Source organism: Natator depressus, chromosome 23 (assembly GCF_965152275.1).
Source record: "Natator depressus isolate rNatDep1 chromosome 23, rNatDep2.hap1, whole genome shotgun sequence".
NCBI lineage: Eukaryota > Metazoa > Chordata > Testudines > Cheloniidae > Natator > Natator depressus.
Window position 1 is genome coordinate 20,061,214 of NC_134256.1, and position 16,254 is coordinate 20,077,467.

Consider the following 16,254-nt stretch of genomic DNA (forward strand, 5'->3'; position numbering starts at 1 on the left):
GATGCCCCCCAATCTCTCATACAGGCACCCCCCAGGGATCGCTTCCCCTTTCCCCCCACCCCGGCTCACGGCGATGGATCCCCCAGCACAGTGGGGAAGGGACGACCCCATGGAGGGGATGTAAACACCCGGCGCCAATTGGTCACAGGCATCAGACCCCTCTGCAGCTTTGTCCAGAGTCAGGCCGCGAACCCCGGCATCCTGGCCAATTGACTCCCTTCCCCAGAGGAGCTGCAACCCAGCGCGGGGGGAGGGGTCCCTGTATAACCAGCCCCCGCGCCCCCCCCATCTCCCCCAGGTGTTACACACATTCCCGGCACAGGGGGGCTGTGGGGTGCCCAGGTTGGGCTGGTTTGTGGTTCTGTGTTTATTACAAATCTGGAAATTAACAGGATGCAAAATAACATAAAATCTGTCTCAATGTGTCCCCTCCCCCTCCCAGTGCTGAGCCCCCCACATTTGCCCCCCACACGTGGGTCTGGGTGGGGCAGGGGGACAGCAGCTCAATGGGAAGGGGCTGCAGTAGGGGGAGGTCAGGGTCCCCCCTAAATCTTCCCTAGAAGCAGAGTTCTCGGGGCAGGTGCTGCAGGGGGGTGAGTCTGATGTCCCCTGGGGGCCGGCGCCCCATGGCTGCGGGGGGCTCTCACTGCAGGGCCCCCTGGCTCACGTTGATCGCGGCGTACATGCTGGGCTGGGCGGGCTCGGGGGCTGGGGCCAGAGCCCCCCGCTTGGCCTGCAGTGCCTGGCCGTCCAGCTCGGCGTAGGTGACTCCGTCAGCGCCGGGGTCGGGCTCCTGGGACACACAGAGCACAGGGTACACACACACAGACACACACACACACCCCCTGGCGATCCCGTAAGCCCACCCCCCTCCCAGCAGCCCAACCCCCAACCCAAACCATTGAGTGTGCCAGGAAAGGTGTATGTGTGTGGGGGGGGCTGTGAGGGGGCTGCTGGGGCCCATGTGGGGCAAGGTTGGGGGTCAGGCCCCATGGGGGAACAGGGGAAACTTACCAGGGTCTGCGGCTCTTTCCCCTCGTTGATGGAGGCGTCTGCGGAACAGAGACACCCGCTGAGCTGCACCACCGGACGGCCCAGAGCAGGACCCCACACCCAGCTCTGACCCCCCCCCCCCCCACCCAGCCAGGGGGTTCAGAGACCGGCATAGCCACCCCCTCCCCCAACCCACACCATGGGCCAGGGTCATTAGCCCCGAGTTACAGAGAGGAAAACTGAGTCACAAAGATGTCTAGGGGGTTACAGCGCGGGCGGGGGGCTGGGAGTCAGAAGGCCTGGGTTCTTGCCCTGGCTCAGGAGGAGAGTGGGGTCTAGACTAGTGGTCAGAGCAGGGGGCTGGGAGCCAGGAGTGGACGGGGAACTAGAGCGGGAAGGGAGGGTGGCCCCAGGGAGCTCCTGGGAGTCCAACACTCTCAGCTGACACCGGCTACCTCTGGGACCCCCTCCTTAGTCCCGCCCAGCAGCAGCTGTAAATCAGACCCTGGCCCATATGGGTGGAGCCCCCACAAAACGCTCCCCTCCCCGAGGTCCTGCCCCACCCTGGTACCCCCTTGGGTGTGTTACTCACAGACGGGGTCTTGCTGAGCCGATGCCTTTAATGCCCCCATAGGGCAGGTGCTAAAAGAGAAAATCCCCTTGTAAACGTCATATCCCCCCACCCGCGGGGAGATTCCTCAACAAATCCAGAGAGCCCCCCCAGGCTGCCTCACACCGAACCCAGTTCCCTGAGCCCCCCTTGCCCCAACCACCAGACCCCACCCCGCCCTAACCACTAGACCCCACTCCCCTCCCAGAGGCAGATACAGAACCCAGGACTTCTGGTCACCCCCCACCCCACCTCCCGGCTCTAACCACTAGACCCCACTCCCCTCCCTGATCCGAGGAGAGAACCCAGGAGTCCTGTGACCCAGGCAGGTCGATCCGGAGGGGGAGGGGCCAGGGTCCCTACCTGCTGGGTCTCGGTGCGGCTCCTTTTCCTGCCGAGGGACACAAACAAGAAACCCCCATGAGCCGATTGGGATCCCCCGGTCCCAGCGCCCGGCCACTCACCCCCCACAGGGCAGCAGGGATGGGGGGTCTGGGGGGTCCCCTCTGCTGCTGGGGCTGAGCCTGGATCTCTGCTGGGCTGGGCCCGACCAGCAGGGGGCAGCGTAACACTGTAGCATGTGCCGGGGGGAGGGGCAGATTAACTCGCGGGTGGGGGGGGCTTTCCTGTTCCCAATCCTCCCTCTTTAGTGACTCGTGATAACGAACCTGATCCAGGCCGGTTGGCTCCTCTGTCACCCCAGGTACCGGAGAGGCACGGTGCCGGCGGCTCGTTATACAGGGACCCCACGCCCGGCGCTGAGATGCGGCCACCTCTGGGGTGGGACAGCTGCGGTGTACAGGGGTTACACACGCAACAGCGCCCTCTGCTGCCCCCCCTGCTCCTGGGCTTTCCCGGCACAGTCCCCCATCCAAGCCGTGACCCCATCCCGCCCTGCTTAGCAGCAGGTTTAACCCTTCCCTCGCTGGGCGGGGCACTTACTGGCTCGGGTTTTTCTGAAGCAGACGAAGGCCACGAGGAGGAGGACGACGAGGAGGACGGCGGCTGCCGCGCTCGCCCCGGCGATGATGGGCCAAGTCGGCAACTCTGTTCCTGCGGGAATAGAACCAGCGTCCGTCAGGGCTGGGGGAGGGGCGGAAACAGCGCCTCAGTGGTCACCCCACCCCCACCCCGCAACTCAGCATCGATCGTCAGGGTCATTCTGGGTGCGGGGAGGGAGATTGTTTGTGGCTGGGGCCGGTGCCGGCTGGGCAGCCCCTGAGCCCCAACTCCTCTGTGCGTCCCCAGAGCAGGGGCAGCCCGGGAAAGCATCCCCTGGCAAAAGCCCCCCTGCTCTGCAGCTCCCCCTGGGAGCAGGGATCCCCCCTCCCTCAGCCTTGAACCTCCAGCAGCTGCTCCCCAGCCGGATGTCCCCACCTCTGAGCCCAGGGCAGAGCCTGGCTCCGAGCGCGTCCCGTCAGTGCGGAGTCCCCCCGAGGATCCGGCTGGGGGTGGGGCTGGGAGCGGGGACCCTGAGCCGGGCCCCTCACCTGCTACCACCAGCTCCACGGGGTGGCTGGGCTGCGAGGAGACGAAGGGCTCTGATGGGGGCCGGTAGCTGCAGCTGTAGCTCCCTCCGTGCTGCCGGCCCACGCTGGGGATGTGGAACTCGGCCCCGTCCCCAGCAGGGTCCCTGTGTCGCGGCGGGTCCCGGTCTCCAGCCTTGTGCAGGAAGAACCTCACGTCCCGGCGCTGCCCCTGACACCGGATGGTGACGTTTGCCCCTGGGGCGGTGACCCCAGTGGGGCTCAGAGAGATGGAGGGTCTGGGTAAGCTGGGATCTGCGCACAGGAGACAGGCTGTGAGAGTCAAGCCCGCCCAGGGCGCCGGGTCCACACGCGAGCGGCTCGTCCTGCCCGGCCACGGCTCCATTGCTATTTTCAGCTCCGTCAGAGCTAGCCCGGCTGCCGCCCGCCGGCCCCCCGCTGCAGGGCAGACACCCGACAACAGCCCTCAGCTCTGGGGTGACCCCGGGGTGACGGCTCCCTGCCTCCGGCCCAGCCTCAATCAGGGCCACGCTCGTCTGGGCAGGGGACAGAACTTCCTCTGGGGCCGGACCCAGGCTGCAGGACGAGCTCCCCCAGCACCCAGGGGCCCCCCAAACCTCCCCACCTCTGGCTCCAAGGCCAGGCGCCCTCCTTCGGTCGGCCTGCTCCCTTATGGACCCGGGGCAGCGCGGCCATTGACCCCCCAGACCGACCCTCCGTGGTGGGCACAGACCTGCCCTGGGGAGAGGACGAGAGAGAACGACCCGCCCGTGACAGCCGGGGCCCCGTCGCTTAACGCTCGACTGGCCGGCGCCCCGACACCGCGGTGACCAGGGCAGCGTCAGACCATGTGCAGGGCAGGAGGCTGCTCCCCCCTGGCTGGGAACCCCCCAGTGACTCCGTCCCCGCTCCCCGGCCGGGCGTCCCCTCTGCTGGGCCCAGAGCTCAGGGCAGAGCCTGGCTCTGAGTGGTTCATTGGCGTGGAGCCCCCCTGAGTATCCAGCTGGGTGTGGGGCTGGCAGCGGGGACGCCGGGCCGGGCCCCTCACCTGCTACCACCAGCTCCATGGGGTCGCTGGGCTCCACCCAGGTGTCGGGATCCGAGTCGGGGGGATAATAGCAGGTGTAGCTGCCTCCCTCTGCCTGGCTTACTTTGGGGATGGGAAATGTGACCCCTCACCTTCCCCCTGCCCCCCTCGCCCGCTGGGCACCAGGGCTCGCTGAGACCCCCTGGGGGCCTGGCTGGGTGTGGGGCTGGGAGCCGAGGTGCCGGGCTGGGCCCCTCACCGGCTACAATGATCTGCACAGGGTCGCTGGGCTCCGAGTAGGCAGCTGGTCCTGTTCTGTAGCTATAACGACAGGTGTAGCTGCCCCCGTGTTCCCGTCTGGCGCTGGGGATGGGAAATTCAGCCACATAACCAGCAGGGTCCGTGTACCTCAGATGGTTCCTGTCTCCATCCTTGTAGAGGAGGAACCTCATGCCCAGGCGCTGATGCCAACACCGGATGGTGACGTTTCCCCCCACGGGGATCACCCCACCGGGGCTGACGGAGATGGAGGGTTTGGGGAGGGACCCCTCTGGATTCACAAACAAACAGGCCGTGAGTGGGGGTGACACAAACCACGTCCGTCTGACACAGCAGGGGGGAGGGAGATTTCCCGTCTCCGATTCCTTCAGTTCTCCAGGGTCAATTCAGCCCTGCCCCCGCCGCAGTCAGGAGTGACTCCGGATTGACCCCAGGGGCTGAGATCAGAATCACCCTCCTGTTTCTCTAACGTTGTAGCCCAGCGGCCGCTCTGCTGGGGTTGGGCTGAACATGGATTATTCTTTAAAATATTCTAAAACCCACGTTTACTCCAATTGTCTGGCAATGTGCTGTACAAGGGGGGGGGGGCGCGGGGTGCTGGGATCATGGGACACATTTGGGTCCTTTGAGCAAGAGGCTCCCAGAACAGGCCCCCCAAAAAAACATGTGTTTGCAAAATCCCCCGGTTGTTCTAACATTTTCCTGCCCACCCCTGGGGCCCACATGTCCGGCTCTGCTCCGGCCGAAACCACTCTCAGCCGCTGGGGATTTAGCTCTGCTCTGCCCGGTGCTGGGGGCCCCTTTGGGGACAGGATATTTCCAAAGCCGTTCAGGGGACGTTCCGAACGCCGGGTCGGGCTGAGCCTGACCCACGACCAAAGCAGTGACATGTGCGTGTGCGGCAAGCCGAGGGTGAGACAAAACGGTGCCTTGCTCCAGTCCCGCTGTGCGTCCCCTTCTTACAGCCCTGCTCTGACTGATCCGTTCCCCAGGGCTACGGCCAGCTCCCCGGGCACAGTTCGGGGGCGCTGTGGGGTGGCTGGTGCCGTCACTCTGTATTTCCTGGGGGGCAGAGCTTTGAGTGCAGGCAAATTCTCCCTGTGTGGTGCCCATCCCCGTAATGAGTGGGGCGAGGTCTCAGTCCCCACCAGTGGGTGTGGGAGGGAGCGCAGGTCAGACAGGATCATCCCTTTGGGGCATCTGCGCCCCTCAACCCCGATCCACGTCCCTCAGCATTAATGTGGAAATTCCCCCAGCTGCCCCATTCCCCACAGATACTCACCTCCCGACACCCCACTCCGGCCGGCCAGCCAGCAGCCTGGAAAGGAGACGGGCCATTAGGGACCAGATCCTAGAGTGACTGGATCCTACACCCTGGACTCAGATCCCCACATGGGCACACGCCAGGGTCTCAGATCCCCCTTCCCCCATGGGGAACTGTGACGCAGCAGGGAGGGGGGAGTGTTGCCCTGGGAATGTGGCAGGGGAGTTTCACTGGGGATGGGAGACCTGAGAGCCTGTCACCTGAGCCAGGAGCGGGAGGGGGAGGTAACACCTCTGCCCGGGAATGTGGACAGAGGTTGCAGGAGGGAGCCTGCTGGGGGGGGTTTGGTTTCAGTTTGCGGCTGGGTGGGGGAACGCAAGGAACCCCAGGGCTGGGGTCTGAGCTCCCTGCTCCCCCAGAAGGACTGGACAGAGGGGTCCTGGTTGTACCCACAAGCTCTGTTTTGGACTGTGTTCCTGTTGACCAATAAACCTTCCGCTTTACTGGCTGGCTGAGAGTCACAGTGAATCCCAGGAAGAGGGGTACAGGCCCCGGACTCCCCCACACTCCGTGACAGAAACGTACCCTGGTCTCAGATTCACCCTCCCATGGGCGCACGCCCTGGTCTCAGATACCCCCCCATAGGCACACACCCTGGATGTGTCTGATACTCACCGAGGAAGAGGATGGTGAGAGCAGACACCATGACGGGTCACTGGGGGGCCCCTCAGCTCTGCCACCAACACCCCAGTGCTGAGCTCCACTGAGCCTGAGGCCCGAGTGCGAGCGGAATGAGGAACTGCGCCGGGGGCTGCAGCCCCAGGAAGCCCGTGATGTGCTTGGCCCCTTTCTTCCCATCAGATGATTTCTCTGCAATCTCCAGCCCAAATCTACTGCAGTCAGAGCAAAGCCAGCTTCCTGCAACACCCAGCAAACCACATCCCCTCCTGCAGCTGCCTGGTCCCCCCCCGCACCCCACATCACCTCCCAACCCCACATGGGAGCTGCCCAGTCCGGGGACCAGCTGGGAACGGGGGAATCTCAGGAGGTGTCTAGTGGTGCCCAGGCTGCCCTGACCTTTTCCAGCAGGCCCATCTAGCCTCCCTGGAGCTGCAGATCAGAGCACAGGAGGGGTCCCCCTCACACACACACAGTGCTCCCCATGGAGTGACCCTCTCCCGTGGAGCAGGGCAGAGGTTCCTTCCTGACCAGGCTGGGGCCAGTGCCCGCCCTGGAGCATGAGGGTGGAGGGACCTGCCCAACCTCCTTCCCAGGTAGTGGCGCTGCAGACGGGACAGAGTGTTGGGGAACTGGGGGGTGGTTTTGGGCCCCTGTGAGGTGGGGAGGGAGGGATACATTTAGATCCTAAGTTGCTGAAGCAGCAGCTGAAAAATCCATGAAACGGGGAAGTGTGTCCAGAGCCGGCGCTCACTTTCTCTTTCTGTTACTGCCACTGCCAGTGAAACTCAGCATCAACTTGATTCCCTGGCAGCGACCCTGTAATATACCCCGGCTCTGGGAGGGGACTGGGGTCTAGTGGTTAGAGCAGGAAGGGCCCAGCACTCCCCCCAAGGAATCCCATCTCCCCTAGGTGTGACATACACTCCCGGCGCAGGGAGAGGGGGGCTGGGGCTACCTGGGGGGGCTGGTTTGTGGTTCAGTGTTTATTACAAATCTGGAGACTAACAGGATGCAAAATCACATAAAAGCTGCCTCAATCTGTCCCCTCCCCGTCCCGGTGCTGAGCCCTCCCCCAGGCCCCGAAATGTTGTTCTGGGAGGGGAAGGGGGACAGCAGCTCAATGGGATGGGGCTGCAGCGGGGGGAGGGCAGCCTGGGGCATCCCCCCTAAACCTTCCCTAGAAGCAGAGTTCTCTGGGGCTGTCGCTGCGGGAGGGTAAGTCTGTCGCCCCCTGGGGGCTGGCGCCCATGGCTACGGGGGGCTCTCACTGCGGGGCCCCCCAGCTCACATTGATCGCGGCGTACACGCTGGGCTGGGCAGGCCCGTGGGCAAGGGCCGGGCTCCCCGGCTTGGCCTGCAGCACCTGGCCGTCCAGCTCGGCGTGAGTGAGTCCGTCGGCACCGGGGTCGGGCTCCTGGGGCTGGGAGGGGAGAGAGTCACTGGGGTGTGTGTGAGTGTGTGTGAATCCACCAACACCCCAACACACCCACCCCTGCAACCATAGAAGATGAGGGTTGGAAGAGACCTCAGGAGGTTCTACTCCAACCCCCTGCTCAAAGCAGGACCAACTATATCATCCCAGCCGGGAGCCGCCTTAAAAACCTCCGAGGAAGGAGATTCCACCACCTCCCTAGGGAACCCCTTCCAGTGCCTCACCGCCCTCCTAGTGACATAGTTTTTGCTAATATCCAACCTGGACCTCCCCCACTGCAACTTGAGACCATCGCTCCTTGTTCTGTCATCTGCCCCCTCTGAAAACAGCCCAGCTCCATCCTCTTTGGACCCCCCTTCAGGGAGTTGAAGGCTGCTATCAAATCCCCCCTCGCTCTTCTCTTCTGCAGACTAAAGAACCCCAGTTCCCTCAGCCTCTCCTCCTAAGTCATGGGTTCCAGTCCCCTGATCATTTGCGTTGCCCTCCGCTGGACTCTGTAATCCCAGCTGGCCATCCCATAAGCCTAACCCCCTCCCAGCAGCCCCACCCCAAATCCCTGAGTGTGCCAGGTAAAGTGGGTGGGGTTCAATGTGAGGGGGCTTCCGGGGCCCCTGTGGGTCAGGCCCCGTGGGGGAACAGGGGACACTTACCAGGGTCTGCGGCTGTTTCCCTTCGTTGGTGGAGGTGTCTGTGGAACATAGACACCCGCTGAGCTGCACCCCTGGCCGGCCCAGAGCAGGACCCCACACCCAGCTCAACCCCCCACATCCATCCAGGGGGCTCAGAGCCCAGCACAGCCACCCCTCCCCTGCCCCACAGCATGGGCCAGGGTCATTAGCCCCATGTTACAGGGAGGGAAGAAAACTGAGGCACAGAGATGGCAGCAGAGTCTAGGTGGTTACAGCGAGGGAGCGGGGCTGAGAGCCAGGACTCCTGGGTTCCCACCCAGGCTCTGGGAGGGGAGTGGGGTCTAGTGGTTAGAGCGGGGGGCTGGGCGTCAGGAGTGGGTGGGGATTCCCTGCAGGTCACTGGCTGGGAAGCTCCAATGGAGAAGTGAAGGAGAGACACACAAATCCCCAGGCCTGGGAAGGGAGAACAGGGGGCACACAGAGGGAGACACTGAACTAGTGGGGGAGGCGAGTGTCCCCCAGGGAGCAGATGGGGAGGGAGGCAAGAAGCTCGGCTGACACCAGCTACCTCTGGGACCTTCTTAGTCCTGCCCAGCAGCAGCTGTCAATCAGGCCCTGTGCCATGTGGGTGGAGCCCCCACAAGCTCCACCCCTCTCCAGGGATCCTGCCCAGAGGTGAAAGTAAGCCGGGCCGGTCCGGTCCACAGTACCGGTAAAAAAACATGCAGTAGTCTACTGGCAAATAAGCGGAGCATTCAGGACCGGCTGACTTTCAGCCCTTCTGGCTGCGGAACAAAAAGTTCAGACTAAAAGCTAATAAAAGCTTGGAAAGGGAAACCTCACTGTCCCATTTGTTGGTTGTTTCTCTCCCTCTCCGCCTCCAGCCAGGCTGCCAAGGGGGCTAGGCTCCCCGTTCCCCCGACCCCCGCACTCAGCAGGGGCTGCAGGGGCTCCCCTCTAGCTTGGAGCCAGGAGCCGGGGGAGTGGCTGAGGGAGACGCCTCCCCAGGATGCCTGCTCTCTGCATAGGAACAGTTTAAATGTAGCCGTTCACTCTGCGATCTGAACCGCGGAATGAGGGACCATTTCTGGCTTTCTTGTTAACTTCACTCAGGGTTGTTGGGGCGGGGGGTACCAAAGCCTTGGCACTTCTTTTCTGCCCCCTGGATGAGGCGATCTTCAATAATATAATACACAAAAAAATACAATCAAAATCAGGAACCATTTCCCAGTTCAAATCTATCCCATTCCCTCCCCAGCAGAGGATCATGGTTTGTGATGTCCAAAGTGCTTGCAGATCCTCTTTGAAATGTTACTGTTTACAAACAAACAAACATGCAGAACATGGTAGGAAGATGTGTTCTGATGATCGGGGTTTATTTTGGGCAAAGCAATTTTGGTAAAACAACTAAAGATTCACAGGGAAAGCAAATAGCCCCATAGACAAAACCACAAAGGGACTGGAGGGGAAAACTGGATATTCAGGGAAATTGTTGTGCCTCCTTTGAAAGAAATAGTAGTTTTCATTCCACCCTCTTTATATATTGAATTAAACGCCTGAAATGTCCTGAGGACACAGGGGCTCAGATCTCTTTTTGTTTTGTGGGTGTCCCTGTCCCGCAGAGTGCGGAGGCTGAAACGGACAAAACTTTCTCTAAGTATCTTGTATATTTCATGGCGGCTATTCTACTTGTCCTTCATTCACCCCGGTCTTCCCCTACTAATAGCCACCCATTGGTGTGCCCCCTGCACACTTTTATGTGCCTGGGAGGGAGATACATCCGAGAGTGCTGAAGGAATTGGCGGCTGTGATTGCAGAGCCCTTGGCCATTATCTTTGAAAACTCGTGGCGAACGGGGGAAGTCCCGGATGACTGGAAAAAGGCTAATGTAGTGCCAATCTTTAAAAAAGGGAAGAAGGAGGATCCTGGGAACTACAGGCCAGTCAGCCTCACCTCAGTCCCTGGAAAAATCATGGAGCAGGTCCTCAAAGAATCAATCCTGAAGCACTTACATGAGAGGAAAGTGATCAGGAACAGTCAGCATGGATTCACCAAGGGAAGGTCATGCCTGACTAATCTAATCGCCTTTTATGATGAGATTACTGGTTCTGTGGATGAAGGGAAAGCAGTGGATGTATTGTTTCTTGACTTTAGCAAAGCTTTTGACACGGTCTCCCACAGTATTCTTGTCAGCAAGTTAAGGAAGTATGGGCTAGATGAATGCACTATAAGGTGGGTAGAAAGCTGGCTAGATTGTCGGGCTCAACGGGTAGTGATAAATGGCTCCATGTCTAGTTGGCAGCCGGTGTCAAGTGGAGTGCCCCAGGGGTCGGTCCTGGGGCCGGTTTTGTTCAATATCTTCATAAATGATCTGGAGGATGGTGTGGATTGCACTCTCAGCAAATTTGCAGATGATACTAAACTGGGAGGAGTGGTAGATACGCTGGAGGGGAGGGATAGGATACAGAAGGACCTAGACAAATTGGAGGATTGGGCCAAAAGAAATCTGATGAGGTTCAATAAGGATAAGTGCAGGGTCCTGCACTTAGGATGGAAGAATCCAATGCACCGCTACAGACTAGGGACCGAATGGCTAGGCAGCAGTTCTGCGGAAAAGGACCTAGGGGTGACAGTGGACGAGAAGCTGGATATGAGTCAACAGTGTGCCCTTGTTGCCAAGAAGGCCAATGGCATTTTGGGATGTATAAGTAGGGGCATAGCGAGCAGATCGAGGGATGTGATCGTTCCCCTCTATTCGACACTGGTGAGGCCTCATCTGGAGTACTGTGTCCAGTTTTGGGCCCCACACTACAAGAAGGATGTGGATAAATTGGAGAGAGTCCAGCGAAGGGCAACAAAAATGATTAGGGGTCTAGAGCACATGACTTATGAAGAGAGGCTGAGGGAGCTGGGATTGTTTAGTCTGCAGAAGAGAAGAATGAGGGGGGATTTGATAGCTGCTTTCAACTACCTGAAAGGGGGTTCCAAAGAGGATGGCTCTAGACTGTTCTCAATGGTAGCAGATGACAGAACGAGGAGTAATGGTCTCAAGTTGCAATGGGGGAGGTTTAGATTGGATATTAGGAAAAACTTTTTCACTAAGAGGGTGGTGAAACACTGGAATGCGTTACCTAGGGAAGTGGTAGAATCTCCTTCCTTAGAGGTTTTTAAGGTCAGGCTTGACAAAGCCCTGGCTGGGATGATTTAACTGGGAATTGGTCCTGCTTCGAGCAGGGGGTTGGACTAGATGACCTTCTGGGGTCCCTTCCAACCCTGATATTCTATGATTCTATGATTCTATGATTAAGCAATCCTTGATATCTGACGTGCTAGGAAATGGGAGCGTCTAGGGAAAGCAGGGCACTTGTGGGCATGGCGCAGTGGCTGGCTGGCTGGCTGCGGTTTTTGCCTTGGTCACTTACTCCTTGGCAGACCCAGCCCAGCGGCATCTGCTGGCTCTCTGCAGGCAGCAGCCCGCAGGGGCTGGTTGCTGGGGTCGCTGCTGGTCAGCGACAGGCTGCAGCTGCATCGCTTGTGACACATTCATACACATACAGACTGTAGGCATCGCTGTCCTTGTGCAAGCAAGCAGCCACCCATTGCAGTGGCCAGGCACATTCTCCAGGCGTGCAGCCCGTGGGGAGGGCGCCAGTGCCCTTTTGAGGGGTGGGGGGACAGGGGAGACAGTGTTTCTGCAGCTAACACCTCAGGAACTTCTGCAAGAGGCAAGGTCTGGCTGGGTACTGTCAGGGCACCTGTGGACACCCAGCTTTTGGGTTGCTGCTTAGTGGTGTCCACCGGAAAACTTCCAGCCTCAGCAACTGCTCCTCTGTCAGGTTGCAGGAGGGAGCCACCTGGGAGGCAGGGGAGGAGACAAAGGTCCGGGGGGCATGCAGCGATAGGGGGCGACAGATGGGGGCTGCAGCTCCAAGGGGAACCACTACCCACAGCAAAGCTGCCCCAGTCCCTGGCTCAGTCCTGCCGCGTGGAAGGTGTGAGTTGGCTAGCCAATGGGAGCAAGAAAGGGGCATCCCTGGGAAGGACTAGATGGAGCAAAGCATCCTTGTAGAAACTCCCACATTGGGCCATACAGCTGATCTCGCTGCTCTCCCTGTTGTCCTGCCGTGCCTCGAGATGAACGTTCTGCACGGCTGCCCTTTCCACACCACAATTTCACATATGGCCTGGGATTCCCCTGAGTATAAGGAGGTCCCGCCAATGAAATGAATAGCAAGTCCGCCACATGACGAGTGGTAAGTACAGTCCGTTTCACTGTAATGATGTTGTTCATCACACTTGTCATAAATATAAAGGGAAGGGTAAACCCCTTTAAAATCCCTGCTGGCCAGAGGAAAAATCCTCTCACCTGTAAAGGGTTAAGAAGCTAGGAAAGCCTCGCTGCCACCTGACCAAAATGACCAATGAGGAGACAAGATACTTTCAAAAGCTGGGAGGAGGGAGAGAAACAAAGGGTCTGTGTCTGTCTGCATGCTGCTTTTGCCGGGGATAGAACAGGAATGGAGTCTTAGAACTTTTAGTAAGTAATCTAGCTAGGTATGTGTTAGATTCTGATTTCTTTAAATGGCTGAGAAAAGAACTGTGCTGAATAGAATGACTATTCCTGTCTGTGTGTCTTTTTTGTAACTTAAGGTTTTGCCTAGAGGGATTCTCTATGTTTTGAATCTAATTACCCTGTAAGGTATCTACCATCCTGATTTTACAGAGGTGATTCCTTTACTTCTATTAAAAGTCTTCTTGTAAGAAAACTGAATGCTTTTTCATTGTTCTAAGATCCAAGGGTTTGGGTCTGTGGTCACCTATGCAAATTGGTGAGGATTTTTACCAAACCTTCCCCAGGAAGTGGGGCACAAGGGTTGGGAGGATTTTGGAGGGGAAAGACGTGTCCAAACTATGTTTCCCAATAAACCCAGTTAAAGTTTGGTGGTGGCAGTGGATCCAGGGGCAAAGGATAAAATTCATTTGTACTTTGGGGAAGTTTTAACCTAAGCTGGTGAAAGTAAGCTTAGGAGGTTTTCATGCAGGTCCCCACATCTGTACCCTAGAGTTCAGAGTGGGGGAGGAACCTTGACAGCACTGAATCCTCTTTCGCAGTCAGTGTTCCTTGCAGCGAGGGTGTCTGCTGCAAGGATGAGTTTTTTAAGTTTACCAGGAATGTTTTTTCCTCCAGAAGCCTTGAATTCAACAAATCCCATGTGTGTTTCTTGTTGATTGAGTCTCAGTTGATCAGCCAATGCTCTTATTTCCTTTTCTCCAAAGTGGGGATTCTCTGGATTCTCTTGCCATTTTTCAGGATTCAAAATTGACAAATTGTTAATTAAGTCCTTATAATTGGAAGCCCTTTCTTCATGTGTGCTTTGATCGGCTTTGTTTGAGGCAGTTGTGAAGAGTTTTGTCCTCATGTTGTCAATGACTGCTTGAATGAATTGAGATGAGTTGATTCTGGGGCTTCTTCCAGCGCCGTTTAATTTGCTGTTTTTGAACATCATGGATTGTTCAGTCTTCTGAGCTTAGAATCATAGAATATCAGGGTGTCACGGAGTCCCTGGGATATGCTCTGGAACTGCTCCCCATGAAGCCAGGCAGGACTCTGGGGAAGTCTCCTTTCTGTGAGCAGCCTGTCTGCAGGACACACAGCTCACACATTTTCCCCCTTCCTGGGTCTGACCTCGGAGCAATCAGCATCCTCTGCCCCTCCGTGCGCTTCCCACAGCGAGTCTGCTCATGCGGGGCTCCTGGGGAAGCCAGAGGGTCCTGCACCCCAACTTCGCAGTCAGACGGGACTCTCAGCCAGGCAGTAAAACCGAGGTTTAGTAGACGACAAGAACATGGTCTAAAACAGAGCTTGCAGGTGCAGAGAACAGGACCCCTCAGCCGGGTCCATTTTGGGGGGGCAGTGAGCCAGACAACCACGTCTGCCCTTCACTCCATGTCTCCAGCCAGCCCCAAACTGAAACTCCCTCCAGCCCCCCCTCCTCTGGGCTTTGTCCCTTTCCCGGGCCAGGAGGGCACCTGATCCCTTTGTTCTCCAACCCTTCAGCTCTCACCTTGCAGGGGGGGAAAGGGCCCAGGCCATCAGGTGCCAGGAAACAGAGTGTCAGCCATTCCCTGTGTCCAGACCCCTGCACACACCTGCCCTCTAGGGCTCTGCAATGATCATACACCCTTACCCCACCACCTAGATACTTAAGAACTGCATGGGGGAAACTGAGGCACCCCCACAATATTCGGAGGAAACATTAAGAACAGTCCCACTTCGTCACATCTGCGTGTCCAGGGAGGTTGAAGTGTTCTCCTACCGGCTTTTGTACGTTACCATTCCTGATGTCCGATTTGTGTCCATTTAGCCTTTTGCGTAGAGACTGTCCAGTTTGGCCAGTGTACATGGCCGAGGGGCATTGCTGGCAGATGATGGCCTGTATCACATTGGTAGACGTGCAGGTGAACGAGCCCCTGATGTGGTTGGTGTTGCTAGAGTAGATATGGGGACAGAGTAGGCAACGAGGTTTGCTACAGGGCTTGGTGTCACGGAGTGTGGGGGAGTCCAGGCCCTGCACCCCTCTTCCTGGGATTCACGGAGACTCTCAGCCAGCCAGTAAAATGGAAGGTTTATTGGACAACAGGAACACAGTCCAAAACAGAGCTTGTGGGTACAACCAGGACCCCTCAGTCAAGTCCTTCTGGGGGAGCAGGGAGCTTAGACCCCAGCCCTGGGGTTCCCTGCGTTCCTCCACCCAGCCCCAAACTGAAACTCCCTCCAGCCCCCCCTCCTCTGGGCTTTGTCCCTTTCCCGGGCCAGGAGGGCACCTGATTCCTTTGTTCTCCAGCCCTTTAGCTCTCACCTCGCAGGGGGGAAGGGCCCAGGCCATCAGCTACCAGGAAACAGGGTGTCGGCCATTCCCTGTGTCCAGACCCCTGCACACACCTGCCCTCTAGGGCTCTGCAATGATCATACACCCTTACCCCACCACCTAGATACTTAAGAACTGCCTAGGGGAAACTGAGGCACCCCCACACTATTCAGAGGAACCATGAAGAACAGTCCCGCTTTGTCACCCTTGGTTCCTGGGTTTGTGTTTCTGTGGCGTGGGGTGTAGTTCCTGGTGCAGTTGCTGGGACTGGGAGTGGCTGGCTCACAACAAAAGCAATTTCCCGGCTCTTGGTATTGAAACCTCCGCATCGGTTATTGGGAGGGGACCCCATGTCCCCGGACTGAATTGGCCTTGTCAACACTGGTTCTCCAACTTGTGAGGTAACTCCCTGCAGCTGTAATTTTCACTCCCTGCATCTGAAGAAGTGGGTTTTTTACCCACAAAAGCTTATGCCCAAATAAATCTGTTAGTCTTTAAGGTGCTACCGGACTCCTTGTTGTTCTTGTGGCTACAGACGAATACGGCTACCCCTTGGAATTTTCTGTAAATATTTTGTACAAATACCATCTTTGCCCCAGTTTCTCCTCTATGTTGCATGGTCAACTAGGTGGCAAACAAAGGCTGTTTACTCCCGGCGAGGCCACGACAAACGTCTGAACGGTGTCACAGGGCTGCAGGGACATTTGCTACCTGCCGCCAACTAATGACCATGGATGGCCCAGCCCCTGCAGGAAGCCAGCCGGGTGTGACCGGCCAGACAGCCAAGGACTGAGGAGGGGTGGGAGGCAGGGGCTTGCCCGGGAACCTGAGCAAAGAGGGAGCAGAGGGATGGGGGGGGGTACAGGGGGGACCGCTTGGCTGAGGCTCTGGGGAGCCAGGCTGGACCTGGCTGTAACGTTTTTCTCTCCGGGCAAACCCAGGACTACCTGCACTGGGTGCAGTGGCCTCCTAGCCCCTCCAGT

The 16,254-nt window shown here is 58.3% G+C and overlaps 1 protein-coding gene across 1 annotated transcript in view; it reads right to left on the reverse strand.

Annotated features, from left to right (window-relative positions):
- Window positions 1-688: 688 nt before the first annotated feature.
- LOC141976428 (leukocyte immunoglobulin-like receptor subfamily B member 3A) overlaps window positions 689-16,254 on the reverse strand; it is a 29,442-nt gene continuing 13,876 nt past the window's right edge. The window contains exons 5-15 of the mRNA XM_074937422.1: window positions 7,630-7,761; window positions 6,924-6,991; window positions 6,405-6,553; window positions 5,679-5,714; window positions 4,526-4,667; window positions 3,094-3,384; window positions 2,546-2,656; window positions 1,967-1,994; window positions 1,586-1,635; window positions 1,015-1,052; window positions 689-793 (exon numbers count right to left, since the gene is read on the reverse strand). Of these exons, the coding sequence (XP_074793523.1) occupies window positions 774-793; window positions 1,015-1,052; window positions 1,586-1,635; window positions 1,967-1,994; window positions 2,546-2,656; window positions 3,094-3,384; window positions 4,526-4,667; window positions 5,679-5,714; window positions 6,405-6,553; window positions 6,924-6,991; window positions 7,630-7,761 (1,065 nt within the window). The 3' untranslated portion in view covers window positions 689-773. The remainder of the gene's footprint in view (window positions 794-1,014; window positions 1,053-1,585; window positions 1,636-1,966; window positions 1,995-2,545; window positions 2,657-3,093; window positions 3,385-4,525; window positions 4,668-5,678; window positions 5,715-6,404; window positions 6,554-6,923; window positions 6,992-7,629; window positions 7,762-16,254) is intronic.